The sequence below is a fragment of the Galeopterus variegatus genome, unplaced genomic scaffold, assembly GCF_000696425.1.
Source record: "Galeopterus variegatus unplaced genomic scaffold, G_variegatus-3.0.2 Scaffold6638, whole genome shotgun sequence".
In the NCBI taxonomy this organism is placed as follows: domain Eukaryota; kingdom Metazoa; phylum Chordata; class Mammalia; order Dermoptera; family Cynocephalidae; genus Galeopterus; species Galeopterus variegatus.
In genome coordinates this window covers 87,091-105,081 of record NW_007732749.1, presented here as the reverse complement: position 1 = coordinate 105,081, position 17,991 = coordinate 87,091, and the positions used below count along the sequence as shown (strand labels likewise).

The window sequence follows — 17,991 nt, the reverse complement described above, 5'->3', positions numbered from 1 at the left end:
ATTGCAGGATTTTAGAGTGGAAAAGCTTAAACACGATTTGGTCAACTTTCTTCTAGATGATAACATGCAGATAATTACTTCTGACTAAGGCTGCTGTGAATATTCTTGTACATTGGTTTACTTTTATTTGCATTTCTGTGGCGTCCATAACTAGGCTATGCCTCTCTTCAACTTTACCTACCACTAATGTTTTGAAAGTGGTTATATCTATTCATACTTCCAGCAACAGTATGTGGCTGTTTCACTTGCTCAACAAAGTCACTGATACTTGGTTTTCTTGGTGCTTTTAATTTTAGTTATTCTGGTGGGTGCATAGTGGTAAGCCATGGTGGTTTAATTTGCTTACTTTGGTAGTTAATGAGCTTGAGCATATTTCCATACATTTATGAGCCATTTGGATATCCTTTTTTGTGAAATGACTCTTCAGGTTTTCTGACTGTTCTCTATTGGGTTGTCAGTCCTTTTCTAATTGCTTTATAGCCCCTTTTATATAATCTTCATATATGCTCTTTGTTGGTTAATATATGTTGAAAATATCTTATGTTATTCTGTGGCTTGCCTTTTCACTTGACTAATGGTGTCTTGGGATGAATAGAAATTCCTTATTTTAATATCAAATTTCTCAGTAGTCTTGCTCTTGGGTCTTATTTAAGATTTCTTTTTTGCTTATCCTAAAGTCATGAAGGGAACAGCCAATGCAGAGGCCCTGAAGTATATCAGGTGTGTTATCTTCCAGAGCCCCCTTTTCTTTTTAATATTTCATATTTAGATCTATATGTTACCTGTAATTGGTTTCTTATATATGATTATAAAAATAGAAAATTCACTTTGAGTATAACTTTATAAAATTTAATACTGTATCTTGATGTTTTCAAATTCTTACGTAAAAGAAAAAAATTTTTTTAATAACGGCTACATAAGTTTTATTGTATGGATATAAATTTATTGATAGACATTGAGGTTGTTTCCATTTCATTTTATAGTGTTGAAATAAAGAAACTTTTGGTATTCCTTATTTGTTTAAACATAGATAACATGAATTCCTGTAAGAGGAAACACTGTGCCAAATGATAGATTAATTTTAATTTTGATAGTTATTGCTGAAATGCCCTCTACAGATACTCTACCAACCTCCGTCAGCATTTCTCTTCCTCTCCATTATCATAAGGCAGTGCAAACTGTAGATCAGTGTCTTATTGTAAAATCCCAATTGTATTTCTTATTGTTGTTAATATGTCTGTGCCTGCCCTTTCTCTCTCTCTTTTGTAAAGTGTTTTGTATTTTTCCTGACTGCTTTGTAGAAAACTTATATGTGAAAGAAAATTGCCCTTTATTCATCAAGTTTCTTGCACATCTTTTCCCAATTTTTTATTTGTATTTTGCCTATGTATTATTTCTCAAATGGGAATTTATATATCTTTAAATTTATCAAGTATTTTTCATTTCTACATTTTGTGACAAGCTTAGAAAAGAGTTCCTTGCTTCAAGATTAAGATCATACTTTTTTCACTACTTCTTGTATATATTTATTTTCATAATTCGTTCCTTTCAAATTTTTGTATAATGTGTGAGTGATATTTCTATTATTTTTTTCAACTCACCACCTAGTTATATTGATACCACTTATTAAATAATATATTTTTTCGCCATTCAAAATACTATCTTTATTCTCTAGTAAATTCCAATGTGTACGTGGTTCTATATCTTGATAGATTTATTTCTCCATTTTAGTAGCAAACTTTATTGCTAATTTGTTGTGATTAAAAATGTTTCTCTTCCCTTCCTCATGACATTTAGCATATCTTAGTTTTTGTGTACTGATTTATTTTTCCATGTAAATTTTAATATCAGGTTTAAATTTTGGAAATATTGTTCTCAATAATTGTATAGATTCACATAGGAGAAACTGAATTATTTTTATCAAAGTTGCCATTTGTAAGTGGCATCTTTTCTTTCATTATATTTCTATTTATATATAGGAAGGCTATTATTGACCTTTATGCATTTATTTTGCAAACAACCACTTTCTCATTGTTACTTCTTTTTTTCTCTTATGTAATTAAAAATGTTCATGTCCTGGTCCTGAATCTTGGCATGTATCTATTCTTAATTTTGTTAAAGAAGTTTTTTGTATTTTTAACATCGGAAATATCTGACTTTTTAAACATGGGGATCTATTTAACAAAACATATTAAACCATTCTTTCCAGTTGTAAATCCTGTTGGAATATAATGTGTCATATCAGTGCTAGGTTTTATGTTTTCTTCTCCTGCTATTCTTGGGTTTCAGATAAGACCCAGAGAGGTTCAGGTAGCCCACCCAAGTTTCACCAGGAGGATTCATTTCTCCCCGTTTTCCTAAAGATCTGCAATAGTAGGTACCCTCTCTCTCTATTTGATCCAACATGATCCAATTTTTGTATTCACAGGTTTACTGCATATATTGTATGTGTATGAGGTAGGGGCAATATCGTTATTTCCTCTTTTCACTGAGATATGGAGTCTTTGTTTCTTGCTTTCCTTGTTGTATTTGGTTGGTTTCAGGAAGGAGGAGCAGGCAGAGATGTCTTCATCATCTCAAAACTGGAACTACCATCCTTTCCTTATACACATAAGAGAATAAGAACGGGTGAGGTTAAGTAATTTCTTCAAGGTGAAATAGCCAGTGAGAACGAAGGACCTCTTTTCCCCAAAGCCAGTGCTCTTTTTTCTTCGTGTCACTGTGCTGCCACAAAGCAAACATTAATATTTTCACCTCTAAAGATACTTCTTTTGGGCTCAGTTTGCTCATTAGCAATACTGTCTTTTAAAGCAGAGGGTGATAATAGTTTTTGTTTGTATGTTTATACCGCTTCAGCAAAATATAGATAGAAAAAGTTGATTTTGTTTTTCATTTCATCCCCCGCCTTATCCCAATAATGATCATATATTTGTTATGCATTTTCCCAGACTTTTATATACACAAACACGCATACACATGGGATGTTTCTATCTCATGTCCCTGCTGTTTCACATTTTCTAACCCACCTCAGCCCCCCAAATAAATGTAAGCATACTGTATATTATTCCTTTTTCATTGTTGCAAGGTACTCCATTTTGGAAATATAAATTAAACAACCCTCTCTGGATAACTATTTAGGTTGTCCTCCAACTGTTATCATCTTTTTATTTTGTTATTAAACAGTGCTGCAGTCAACATACTTAAATATTTATGTTTATGTTTGTCTGTGACAGTATTTCCATAGGATAAATACCTAGAAGCACAATTGCTATGTCAAATTATATATTTTGTTTGTATAATTGTTTCCAAATTGCACTTAAGCCAATTTGAAAGTATCTATATTTCCCCACCCTGAAGACTACATTTTTCTGTCTTCAATTTTGTCATTGTGATAGGTGAGAGTAATGGGACCTTATTAATTTGTTTTTCAGTTCTTGGGTTATTACTGAAGTTGAACGTTTTCCATTTATTCTTTGTGCATCTATGGTATTCTCCTGTTCACGTACTTTGTCTAGTTTCCTATTGGGTTGCGTTTTCATAAATTATAGGTATCTCTGTGCCTTATGGATATTATGCCTCTATTTCTGGTACATGAGGATACTTCAGAAAGTTCCTGGAAAAATAGAATTGAAAGGTAATATGAATATTTCCACGAACTTTTTGAAGTACCCTCATATTTATCTGTTTATATATACCCACACACATCCAATATGTATATTTTAAACCATTCTATGTTTATAGTTTTTAACAATTCCAGAAATTAAAGTGTTTATTTAGAATCATATTTTAATTTCTAATGTTCTCTATCTTTTGTGTGTTTAAGAATTTTCTCCCTATATTTTTTGTAAGTACTACAAGTAATTCTTGCTTTAACGTACCCCACATTTTTTTTTTACTGGCCCTTTCAAGGGTGTCACCTGAGTATGTCTTTAAAAATATGCAAACATCTTTTCTTGTGGCTTATAGTTTTGTATTTTTTCCCCTCTATTTTAGAGTCGGTGTAACAGAGTAGTCTTTAATGATATGACACAAGCACCTTACTGACATCCCTTAGCCCACAGAGATTATCTTAGTTCCTATTTATTTTGATAACTAGATAACTTCTGCATTTATAGTAGTCTTTTTTACAACTAGCTTGTGACAACATAAAAATAATCATTTTACATCCATTCTTTCAGATACCTAGTTCCCTTCCACCTTATAAACTTTTCCCAGATCATCAGTCTTCTTAAAGCATATATTTGATCCTGTTCTTCCATGTTAAAGTGTTCTTCAGGAGGTCTTTGTTTTTGAGTGAAGTCCAACTCCTTACTTACAGTATTACCTTAGTATTTTCTGGGTCTTTTGTTATTTGGCCCTCTCTCCTCTCACTTTTTCCTTCAAACTATTTGTTCTTAACCAATAGTATTTGACATTTTCTTGCCTTTGCCATTTTATTCTGCTCCAACCTTTTGATTTTGGGGGGCAATGGGGGGTGAAGCCTGGCTGGTATGGGGATCCAAACCCATGACCTTAGTGTTATAAGGCTGTGCTCTAACCAACTGAGTTAACCGGCCAGCCCTCCAACCTTTTGAAATGCTTCTTTTCCCATTCTTATTTGTCCATATTCTCTTCAAACTTCAGTACTTAAATGCTCTCACCCTCAGAAAGCCTTGGCTTTTTTTCTGTCTTTTAACTTTTATGTCTGTCTTAAAGCAGGTAACAAAGTTAGAATGGTCTCTTTTATTTACTAGCAGACTAAAATTGTTTATGCCAAAGGACTTATTTTATTCATGTATCTCCTACATTGCGTTCTAGTGGTTTATACTAGATAAGTATTTTTATATTTGTTCTTTGCAACTGAATTTCAAATGTTCATTCTAAAGGTATTTTTGCTGCTTACATAAAATATTTTCAAGAATTTTATTAGGTCACAAATTGTGTTAAATTAATCTGTAAGTAGATATGTATTTTAGTCTTTAGTGTTTGCCTTCCGCAAAAATTGTTTTTAATAGGGATGTCAGTCTTGAGATAACTCTTTAGAGGACAGTGGTATTTGAGATGGGACATGTTAGTCATTAGTCAAATCATAGGAAACCCCACTGTTCTATTTTCCGGAGGTAACGAATTCTTCTGTTGACTTTCCTCTTAGGATACCTGCTCAGAAACACCTTAGTATTCATATCCTGTGTTATTTTTAGGTTTTATAAGTATGCACAGTAAGATAAGCTAGCACAGTCTATTAAAAATACTTCAAAAAATGTGCTTAGAATGTATCATGCATACATGTATGTACACATATGCAAACACGTGCACACAAACCATTGCCCCCTTTTAAAGTCTTTTTTCCCCTTTTTCCATATACGAAATGTATGAAGTTACCAAGAAACTTCTTTTTGTGAAGGTCTTGTCCATGATGAACATCTTCAACACCAAGGCTGGGCTGCAATCATGGCCAACCTGGAGGACTGTTCAAATTCATACCAAAAGCTACTTTTCAAGTTTGAAAGTATTTATTCAAATTATCTGCAATCCATAGAAGACATCAAGTTAAAACTTACTCAGTATGTTTGCCATTAAAGTGGATAATAAGATGTTTGTTTAACATGGCTTTGAAATTTATCAGTAGTTTGAGTTACTGTAAGTTTGTTTCTCATAGGCCATATATTTATTATTACGGAGGTTTATTTTTGAGCCTTTTATGATAGTGCTTTATAGATTGTAGTTTTTATAACTTTATAATTTGAAAATTATCGTCAATTTTATTTACCATGTATTTTGTCTCCCACATTTCTTATTCTTGAGTTGTTTTATTATGAAAAAAGCTCAAAATACTCTTGAAATCATTTACAAAACCGAGAATCTTTGCCTATTTTTTGACCAATAAGGAAAATGCAAAATGTAAAAATAACACACCTAATTGAAATGGAAAAGTTAGCAAACATTGGACCACCAAGGAAAACTTTAAGTTTCTTTTAAAATATTGCCATCCTGATACAGGTTTGATAAGATGGGGAAAAAAAGCCATTATGTTCTAGCTCTAATTTAGGTGGCTTTTTAATTCTTTGCATAGAAACACATCTAATTACACACTGGTTCTGAATATAGCTCTTTATTGTGCATGTGTGTGTATGCCACACTTTCGATATTTTGCGTTCAGTTTTTTTGGTTTTTGTTGTGTTGTCTTGTTTTTTTATTAACTTGATCTTGAATTAGAGGCAAGTAGCATCTTTCCTTTCCTTCCTACCTTCCTTTCCTTTGTTTGTTCTTTCGTTCTTTCAATTTTTTCTGCCTGCCGCTTCATTTTTTGTTCTTCTTTTCTTTCTTTAGGTAACCTCTTTAATTCATGTTTCTCTATTTTGTGGTATGAATATTTAGATAGATTTTGGCCTGAAGTTGACAGTGAAAGAAATCTTGGCAGGAAAGATAATAATTAAGACTAGAAAGATCTTTTTAAAGTTTATATAATAACCTTTTCAAGTAATTATTTTTTGGGAAGTTGTATTAGCTATGTCAGTTTAATGGAGGAGCCTGTGTCAAAGCTGCTACATAGGGTTTTATGGAAGTCAGATCATCAAGATTTCATATTTTCTCCATGCCTTTTACAACATGCATCTGTCTCTTTTCAGGATGTGATGAATGGAAGCGTTAACCTAATCTTTATTAGGAGTGTTCATTTTAAACTGTGCTTCATTATATCAAATATATTTGATTGACTTAAAAACAAAAGGTTGTATCATGTGTTGCTTAACAACAGTGATACATTCTGAGAAATGCATCATCAGGTGATTTTGTCATTTTGTGAACATCATACAGTTTACTTACACAAGTCTAGGTGGTATGGCTTGCTACACACCTAGGCTGCATGGTATTGCCATTATAATGGCTGTTATAGTGACCATCATATATACTGTCTGTTGTTGACCAAAACGTGGTTATGTAGCACATGACTGTATGCCAAGGGACTACTATGATGAATCTTCTTTGTAGATTCGAATTTGTAATACCTTAAGGTTTGATAGAAGCCAGGTGTTCACTTGTCTAGTATAATCTAGTTAGCTTTATATTTTTTCCTTTTTTTGTTTTATTTCCTATTTTGAAACTTTATTTATTTAGCTTTACTTTAGGGTGATGCTTTGATGTGTTATATCTCTCTTCACTAAACTAGATCCTTTTGTGTGTGTAATAACAAAATCTGATTTAATTCAAACATGCTAATCCCCACAGACTTGCTGTTTTACTGACAGCTCTTTTGTATTTCAAGTTTAGGAACTGCGGTTTCAGTAATGGCCAAGCCTCCACTGTTGGAGTGTCTAACCACACCCAATTACAGGGAGTGTTTGGGAAGACTGGATTCTTTACTTGAACATGAAGCAGAGAAGGCTGAAATGAAAAGACCCGCTGAACTGGTGCTCTCTCCTGAGAGGCCTACAACAACTAACAAATCCTTGTTAACTTCATTTCACATGTCAGTGGAACATGTAGCCCCAGATGCTGAAAGAAGCAAAGAAAGTAGGGAGTCTTGTCAGAGTACTGTCCAGCAGGACGATACTTCAGCAGACACTAAAGACAGTGATCTGCCCTTTTTCAATGTTTCTTTGTTAGAGTGGATAAATGTTCAAGATAGACCTAATGATACGGAATCTTTGGTTAGAAAGTGCTTTGATTCTATGAGCAGGGTAAGTAACGTTAATTTGATATTTCTTATGACTTTGGCTACTTTAAATTATATTACTTATTTACAGTAAATATCTTATATAATAGGAGAACAAATATTATGTTATGGTAAAAATAAGAAGCCTTGGAGTGAATGAGTATTATTTTATAGTGAAAATAAGAAGGCTTGGAGTGAAGCTTTATAACCTAGGTTGAATCAAATTATTTAATTTGTAACCTTATTTATTAATTGACTGTCAATTTATGAAGATTATTAGAGATTATGTAGGTAAAATTTCTAGTGGTATGAAAATGACTTATATACAATAAGGGAGTAGCCACCACCCAAAAGAAGTTATTAAATATTTCCATCACCCAGAGAGTCCTCTTGTGCCTCTTTACAATCACCATCTCCCTAGAGGAAACCTTTTTCTGACTTTTTTTTTTTTTTGGCAGCTGGCCAGTAAGAGGATCTGAACCCTTGATGTTGGTGTTACCAGCACCGCACTCTCCCAAGTAGGCTAACTGGCCAGCCCCCTCTTTCTGACTTTTTAAAGAAGAGATTTTAAATACTGTATCTGCTGGAGGTCTTTAAAATAGAAAACTTAGATGTTCTTTGTATTTTATGATTGTGTTTATGTTTTAGATATTATGTTTTAGAGCTTATGTTTTGGATAAACTTGCAAAAACTTTTAAATCTGAAAATAAATACCTCTCCATATCTGATCCACAAGCTGATACAAAATCTTTGAGGCCAGAAATGAAGTTGATAGGGCACATGTTTCAGTGATGCAGAAAAATTAAATAAGTCTTGAAGTTTGCTGTTGTCAAAAGATAATGGTCAGTATAGTTATTAAACTTTTCTCCAGGGGCACTCAATTGGAAAAGAGATTTGATCTTTGATTCACTACTTAGAGAAAGACAGCACATTGTCTGGGATGCCCAGAGAACAGCGCATACTTTTCTTGTTTAAATTATAGGACATAGAAAAATAGAAAAATTTAAGAAATGTAGGTTTCTTAGTTCTTTCAGTATCCATTTCCTTGACATCCTATAGTGTAGATATTTGAGCCAATTAAGATATGTTTGCCAGGGAAGCAAAGTATGTACTATATTATGCAAAGGTTACTGACAAAAATGAATGAAAGCTAGTGTTCCTGCTTAAACTATTGACATTTGGTAGCCTAAAAATTTCTTTTATGATTGTAGATAATCACCCACTTGATTGTGGACAGGATAATTGAGGTGTCACTTTTTTATAATTAAAACTGTGCCAGAAGTCAGAGTATGGTTGCAGACTCTGAGGAGAACCTGAAATCTAGCAGAGTCGTAGGTTTTCTTCACTTTATTTGTCAAGAAGAAACAATGATCCCCTTCTGGCTTAATAATGAAAATTTGCAAGTATTTATACCTGTTGAAAACAGAAGTTAGCTATACTGTTTTTTACTAGGAGATCATAATATTGACTTCTCAGAGGTTAAAGGTTACTTTCATAACACATAGCAACAACATCTGAAGTCTTTGTGATATTTTATATGGCAATTAAATTACAAAAGTACAATATAAACTTTCATTTGTTTATACTGGTTTGTTATAAAATTAGTTAACATGACTTAAAATACTGCCTATAATGCTTCACTCAATTGCACATGCTCATTAGACTAAAAGGTATTGTTTGCTGTAAAGAAGTGAAAACTCATTTTTGGGTAAGTTTGTTTTTATATTTTTGCTTACATTTTACACAATATGTGATGTTATGTAAATGGGATGTATCATGTAAGAAATGGCACTTTGCCACGATGTTTTTAATACATTAATATTTTTTTCCTTTCAGTAGTTCCATGTACAAGTATTTATTCTTGATACCAGCAGTGGCATTTTTAAAAATTGATGGAACTGAGTAAGGGATTTCTCTCTGATTAGAGATGGTTTCTTTTTATCTCACATTTATTAAATAGTTATTTAAAACAACTAACCTACTTGATACCTGATAGCAGTAGTGCTGTTTGCCAATGAATTAATCAAATATGTGCTACGGTTTGATGTTTTATAAGAGCAAATTCTGTTTAAAGCCATCATTTTTACAGGCTAATCCCAATTGCAACAGTATTTGTCACAAGTATTTCCAATTGTCAAATTCAAATATCTTTTTCAGCAAGTTAGTCAAGACATGTATTTTGGAATTTAGGATTTAGAATCACAGGCCCTCAATTCTTGGCACTGCCATTTAAGTATTAACCTCTGTCATACATAATGTCACTTCACAGGTTGAATTCCCAGTTTTATATTTGTGGGGGTTGACAGGTGCTAGTTTTGTGAATAATTTACTCTCCCCCCACCCCAATTTAATCTATCAGGAAAATCTTAGAATTGTTGTTGCATTTTTGTAGACATGTAGTTTTTTTAGATTTCAGTAAATTCTTGCTATGATGACTCTTGGATGTTCTATTTCAGATTTTACTACAAAAGGCAAACTGATTTGTGTTTCTGATTAATAATTAGATTAATAATTAGAACTGATTAATAATTAGAAGTGTGTGCACTTAGCTCACTTATAAGCTGTCTGGATTAATGCCAGCATAATTTATTGAATCTTAGTATTTCTTTCAGTCAACTTGTGATCTTATGGAATATTATGAAACTTATTTTTATAGTTTCTTCTCTAAGGCAACAATCACATTAGCTTTATAGATGTCAAAGAAAGCCCAAGGTTAAAAATTACTGTAGCACTAAGTGTTAAGCACTGAAAATTTGCTAAATAATTATTAATATGATCAATATGATTCTGTGGTTTATATATATATTATCTAAAACATTTCCTCAATGACTTTATTCAGAAATTTTAAATTTTATTGCTAGTGGGCAAATGGAATAAAATACTAAATACAACAAGATTATTAGGAAGCCATGTTATGTAAACTTTATTCGGTGAATCATTAAAATACTTTTTCATGTTTGTCAGTGCAGTTGTATTATACTTTCAATGACATACAGAAACATCATCAGGAGCCTTGTTTTTGTTTCATCTTGTTTAAATCATTCCTCTATTAAGTTTATGTATAGTTGTAATTTTGCTCAATTTGAAAATTTGAACTAATTTTAGTCATCTTTTTCAGGCCTTTATCACTATAATAATTTATAAGCAGATTCTGTTTTGCATAGTACTGTGGAATGGAAATGTGTGCACATTGGAGTCTGTTACCACAAAATTGAGAAAAGTGAGAAAAACTGTGCATATTCACAAATTTCAGTTAAGGCAATATTATGCAAAGCAAGTGCTGCCTATATATACATAAATAATAGTATGGCTCTGTTAACTTTTTTTGGTGGTGTTAGAAATGCAGCCTCTTATGAATCACACTGAATTCTTGATAATAACAATGGCATAGTTCAGTTTTAACTGCTTTTGTGTGCTCTGTGTATAAGACACCATATATAAAATAAGTCACAGTCCTTTTGACTATAGAGATCAGAGAAGACATGGGCTTACACAGCTAGGCAGTATATGCAATGTGAACAAAGATCAGAGGTAGAAAAACACAGGGTTCGTCTTAAAGTAACAGCTGATTCAGCTTGAAAATGTGGTAGGCCTGGAAAGATTTGCTGGTAACAAATCACTGAAGCTTTTATTCTACATTTATTGGATGTTATTTGTGGACAGAAGGAAGCCATTTGGGGCTTTTATCAGGAGACAGCCATAAGAAGTCAGTAGTAAAAGGCAGCATGGTTGATATCTACACGTAGATATTAGTAAACAATCAGAAACACAGTCTGAGAATTTATGAGACAGATCAGAGATTGAAAAAGGTTTGGGAGTTACCTCCATAGAAGTTATGCTTAATGCTGAAATCATTTAGAGGAGAGTAAAAATGGGCTAAGGACAAAGTCAGAGATAGAGGAAAAGGAGCCAGAGAAGGATGCTGTGGAGGAACCAGCAGAGGGAATGTCTCAAAGTCTGTGGAGTTTGGAAAGGGTTGTCTGCTATGCTACATGTACAAGAGCCTCAAGTAGAGTTGAGGTCATTGGTGATCTTTGTCCAACCAGTTGCTATAGAAAATGAAGAGAAAAAGGCAGCCAGTATAAAATACTATTTCAAGGAAACGAAGCAGTGTTGAAAAATTCTCTAGGTTTCATGAAATCCAACAAATTTATAGAATTAAAACCAGGGAACAGGAGAGATTGAAGAATAATAAAGCACAGTTAATTAATCAAATTCCTTGAGGAGATTGAGACTGAGAATAAAGGAGTTTTATCTTCTGTCTACAGGAGAGAGGTAAGTTTGACCGAAGAAGTTGATATGTTTTAGAGAGAAGTTGGATAGGTAAGATAATTAATGACCAAGGAATGAGTTTTAGTCATTAAGTCTGCTGTACTTCATAAGAACTTGCAAGTAACACTTTCTGAGGGATGTTGAGAGTTGATTAAATTGTGTGACTGAAATGTGTGATTCCTGGAACTATGTTCCCAATTATATATTCTAGTGTATTTGGGATTAATTGTTTAGGATGGTATTTATCCTGTTCTTGCTCTTAGATTTCCCATGCTTTTGCTTTTCTATATCTTTCTGTATCACTTATTTTCTCTGAAGCTGTGTACCAAAATAGTGTGAAATATATATATTAAACTATTTGTTGAATATTTTATCTATAAATGTTTCCTTGTCATTTAGCTTGACTTATGGATTATTCGACCATTTATAGCAGAATGCTGTCAAACTATTGCCAAACTTGGTAATCAGAATATGAAAGCCATTAAAGGGCTCGAAGATCAGCTGTACACCCTGGACCAGCTGTAGCCGGCTGGGGAATGAACAGAAAGAGCTCATTCAGGTGCCTATTTCAGACATCTCTCAGGAAGAGGAATTTGTGGTTTGTCAATACAAGTATTTTGTGAGCAATATCAATTTAGTATGCACTGTGTTTTCACTTCATCCTTGAATATTGTTAATGCAATATTACAGTTTCCATGTAATAAAGAAGAAAGCTTTTAAAAAAAAAAATTTTAACTTACATGTTTACATACTTATGGAATACAGTCTGATGTTTTGATACATAAATGTTATGTAATGAAGGGGTTAAGGTAGTTACCTCATGTGTTTATCATTTCTTTGTGGTGAAAACATTCAAAAGCCTCTTCTCTAGCTATTATGTAATATACAAAACTTAACTCTTAACCATAGTGACCCTACTGTGTACAAGAACATTAGAAATTATTCCTCCTATCTAATTGTAATTTTGTACCTGTTGGCCAGCCTCTCCTTGTTTTCCCTTCCTCCACCTTTCCCTCTCCAGTCTCTGGTAACCACTGTCCTGTTCTCTGCCTGTGCCTCTATAATATCAACATTTTTTTTCTTTCTTAGATCCCACATATGAGTGAGGTCGTGTGGTATTTGTCTTTTTGTGCCTGGCTTACTTCACTTAACATAATGACCTCCAAGTCCATCTATGTTGCAAAAGGCATGTTCTTAATGGTCAGGTTTGATAAAATAAAATGAGCTCAGGCCATGTTAGGTGAAAACTGAAAGGTAAACCATGAACATGCTACTTGCAGCTAGGGAAAGAAATCAACGTTTTTTTTTAATACGTTAAAAACATGATAAAAGCAGGCATAGTACTAAACGTATGAGTACCTCCCACTCCCCCCCTCAAAAAAGAAAAAAGGAAAAGAAATGAAAATTTTAAAGGATGAAGGAAAATACAAAATCTTGAAGAATTTGCAAATGCTTAAGTAAAAATTCTAATTTAATAATGTTCCAAGAACTCTGTTATGAAAGTAGATTTATAACCATGAGAAGGCGATGGAATGGCAGAGAGTGGTAAGCCTATACATTTCCCCCCAAACCAGTGCTTTTCTTTAATTCATGACTGCTTGTCCTCCATTTTGACAAGTACAGTGGCAAAACAGCCTGTAGTCAAACAGTTGAATTTCATAATTGGATTCTAGCACATGGTCTTCTGGTTTAACTGCCAGTAGTATTTCCCTTCTAAATGTGCTGTTTTGTTAGAACATATGAATAATCATATCCCCCAGATAAGTTTTTTCCTTTTATTTTTTTTTTTTTTAGTAAAATATGCATCTTGATGTGGTCAAGGCTGATATAAATTAGAATGTCTTTTATTATTTCCTTTTAGTGACAAATTCAGTTTTGTCATTTGAAAATCTTTTAAAGCCATTTTGATTTCTGGAGGATATTTTCGCTTGGCATAGAATTCTGGGTTGTTGGCTATTTACTGTTAGCATTTTCTTTGCCTTTGGTTTGTTTGTTAGCAGTTTTACTATGATGACAAGGTGTGGCTTTATATATATCCTGCATTGGGCTTGTAGTGCTTCTTGAATCTGTGGCTTAATGACATATCATTTAGGAAAATTGTCAGTTTCTCTTCAAATCTTGGTTTTTGCCATCACTTGCTTTCCCTTGTCCTTCAGTGATTCCATTTACACGTGTGTTAGTTTTCACCACATCCTTTCCATTTATACTTGTCTTCTGTATTTTTCATCCCCTTGTCTCTCTGTGCTTCATACTAGATATTTACTTTTAACCTATCTAACAGTTCTAACTAATTTTCTTTTCAGTGGTAACTGGCTGTAGTTAACCATTTATTTTCTTATTTTTGTTGTTTTTCAGTTCTGCAATTTCAATTTGGTTCTTTTGTTTATATAGTCTCAGATTCTTTACCAAAATATTCATTCTTGCTTATCATCTCTTTGATCGCAGTAAGCACATAGTAATTTAAAAGTTTATATCTGTTAATTCCATTATCTGTGTCTGTGGGTCTGTTTATATTTTCTTTTGTTTCTTACAGTTTTGATTCATGTGGCCTTGCTTTTTCTTGTGTCTGATTACTTTTGATGAGAAAAACCAAAGAAATATTATGAGGCCTAAGATAGTATTTTCTTCTACAGAGAATTTGTTTGTTTCATGTATTGGGGGCAATTACAATCTTAAATCACTTTAATCCAGTTTCAGTGATTTAGATAATTGGCAGTTAGTCTTTCAGTCCTTGTGATGGCCAGTCTACTTTTGGTATACCCTTTTTTTTTTTTTTTTAATTTTTATTGAATTGAAATTAACTATACATGTTTTGGGGGTTCAATGTTGACATATGTTGATCAAATCAATATTACTAGCTTATATATTCTTACAAATCATAATTATTCTTTATGCCTCTTGTCCAATCTTTCCCCATCTCCCTCTCCCACCCTTCCCCCCAGTTTACTCTTATTCATTCATAGGATATAGCTTTTAGGGATCAGAATGCAAAGTGTGTGCTAGTGTCCTTTCCCATGGCTGGCTCCACAGCCAAATCACAACTGCTGGCTACTTATTCTTAGCTTTGGTCTCTTCTTCAGGAATCAGAGGAAGTCCCCAGAGCAAAGCATTTCTAGTCACCTAACTTACCTCTTTGGGTTGCTTCTCCTGGATCTTGGCCTCTTAACTGTGCCTGGCTCCTTCACTGCTTTCACAGATTTCCCATACCTAAGGTCACAAGGAGCTTGGTCGATATTACCATTATATTTATAGATTACCAGTACTAGAGACAGAACTCTGCATTCCTGATCTTTTGCTGCTTCGTCAGTGTCATTCTTTTTTAACCTTCCATAGAATGAATCAAAAAATTTATTTAACCATGCTTCTTTTGATGGTCATTGTTTTAGTCTGTTTTGTGTCGCTATAACAGAATATCTGAGACTGGGTAATTTATAAAGGAAAGAGGTTTATTTGGCTTACGATTCTGGGACAGCTGCATCTGGCATGGGCCTCAGACTGCTTCTACTCATGGCGGAAAGTGGCAGGCAGCCAGCGGGTACAAGCAGATCACATGGCCAGAGGAAGCAAGAGAGAGAGAGAAGGTTCCAGGGTCTTTTTAAGCAACGAGCTCTCACGGGAACTAATAGAATGAGAACTCACTCACCCCCCCCTCCCCCAGGGAGAGTATTAATCCATTCACGAGGGATACGCTCCCATGACTCAATCAGTTTCCAACACTGCCACATTGTAGATCAAATTTCCACATGAGTTTTGGAAGGGACAACACATCCAAACTCCATCATTCCGCCCCTGGCACCCCCAAACTCATGTTCCTCTCACATACAAAATACAATCATTCTATCCCAACAGTCCCAAAAGTCTTAGCTTGTTCCAGCACCAACTTAAAAGTCCAAAGTCTCCTCTGAGGCCAAAAGCAAAAGGCCTTCCAGCTGTGAAACTGAAAAACAAAACCAAATTTATCTACTGCCAAGATACAATGGTGGAACAGGCATTGGGTATACATTCCCATTCCAAAAGGAAGGAATAGGCCAAAAGAAAGGAAAAACAGGCCCCAAACAAGTCCGAAACCCAGCAAGGGAGACATTATGTCTTAAAGCTACAAAATAATGTTCTTTGACTCCAAGTCCTGCATCCTGGGCACAATTGGGCATCTGGGCCCCCAAAGCATCAGGCAGCCTCATTCCCACAACTCTGCCAGGTGCAGGCCAGTGGGCTGCGCTGGTGCCTGCAACTTTTCCAGGCCGGTGTTCCACTCTGGTAGCTCCATAAGTCTGGGGTCTCCATGGTGGTCCTGCTGCCTTGGCTCTACTAGACATTTCCCTGGTGGGGGCTCCCTGTGGGGGCTCCAACCCCACTTTCCTGCTCGGCATTGCTCTAGTTGATGGCCTCAGCAGTGGCTCCACCCCTGCGGCAGATCTCTGCCTTGGCCCCCAGGCTTTGCCATACATCCACTGGAATCTGAGTGGAGGCTGTCCTCCACTGCTTTCACGTCCTGCAGGCCTGCAGACAACACAACATGGATGCCACTGAGGTTTCAGGCCTCTATTCTCCAGGGCTGCTGCACGAACCGCACTTGGGACTGCTCTAGCTGGAGCAGCTGGGATGCAGGGAGCAGGTTCCCAAGGGCAGCTGTGCCCCAGGTCTGTCCTCTGGGACAACTCAGTCCTTCTAGGCCTCAGGGCCTGTGATGGGTGGGACACCCTTCCTGACTTCTCAAATGCCTTTAGGACATTTTTTCCATTGTCCTGGTTCTTAGCATCTGGCTGCCTCACCGCCAAGATAATGTCTTTAGCAACCAGTTTATCTGCTTCACCCTTGTGTTTTTCTCCTCCTCTCTGCTTCTCTACCACATGGACGGGCTGCAAATATTCCAAAACCTTATGCTCTGCTTCCCTTTTAAATTCTGGCTTTACATCATGCCTTTGCTGCCATAACTCAGAATAGACTGTTAGAAGTAGCCATGCAGTGTCCTTAATGCATTGCTGCTTAGAAATTTCTTTGGACAAATGCTCTGATTCACAACTGTTAAATTCCATCTTCCACAAAGTCCAAGGGCATGGACACAATGCAGCCAGGTTCCTTGCTATGGTGTAGCAAGGGTGATCTTTTGTCCAATTCCCAATAAGTTCCTCACTTCTATCTGAGACCTCATCATCTGCATGGTCTTTACTGTCCACATTTCTATCAGCATTCTGGTCACAGCCATTCTCTAAAATCTTCCAAGCATTCTCTCATCTTTTTGTCTTTTTCTAAGTCCTCCAGACTCCTCCAACCTTTGCCCATTACCCAGTTCCAAAGACGCATCCACATTTTCAGGTATCTGTATAGCAACACCCCACTCCTTGGTACCGATTTTCCGTATTAGTCCATTTTGTGTTGCTATAACAGAAATACCTGAGACTGGGTAATTTATAAGGAAAAGAGGTTTATTTGGCTTACAATTCTGGGACAGCTGCATCTGGCATGGGCCTCAGGCTGCTTCTACTCATGGCGGAAAGTGGCAGGCAGCCGGCGGATACAAGCAGATCACATAACGAGAGAGGAAGCAAGAGAGGGGAAGCAAGAGAGAGAGAAGGTGCCAGGATCTTTTTAAGCAATGAGCCCTCCTGGGAACTAATAGAGCGAGAACTCACTCAGTACCCCTCCTCCTCCAGGGAGAGCATTAATCCATTCATGAGGGATCCGCCCCCATGACTCAATCAGTTTCCAACACTGCCACATTGGAGACCAAATTTCCACATGAGTTTTGGAGGGGACAACACATCCAAACTCCATCAGTCATTTAGGGTGTTTCAGTTTTTCCTTATTACAAATATTATTTGAATATCCCAGTAAATCTATCTTTACATGCCTGTTCTAATATTTATTTAGGCACAAACTTCTATAATGGAATTGCTGGAATAAGGTGTTTATGTATTTTATATATTAATTAAAAACATTATAATGCCTTCCGTAGAGGCAAAATCAATCAACATTTCCAATAAAAAATGAGCGGAGTAATTTCCCTTTTATCAATGTTTGTCACATTTTTTTTTTTTTTTTTGTCTTTTTTGTCTTTTTCCGTGTCCGGCAACGGATCGCAACCC

General features: G+C 35.2%; 1 protein-coding gene across 1 annotated transcript in view; it reads left to right on the top strand.

Annotated features, from left to right (window-relative positions):
• Positions 1 to 17,991, top strand: part of LOC103606515 (RB1-inducible coiled-coil protein 1-like) — a 26,147-nt gene that overhangs the window by 3,177 nt on the left and 4,979 nt on the right. Inside the window, 5 exon segments of the mRNA XM_008591101.1 lie at positions 5,337 to 5,366; positions 5,369 to 5,543; positions 7,244 to 7,658; positions 12,305 to 12,423; positions 12,425 to 12,464. Of these exon segments, the coding sequence (XP_008589323.1) occupies positions 5,337 to 5,366; positions 5,369 to 5,543; positions 7,244 to 7,658; positions 12,305 to 12,423; positions 12,425 to 12,464 (779 nt within the window).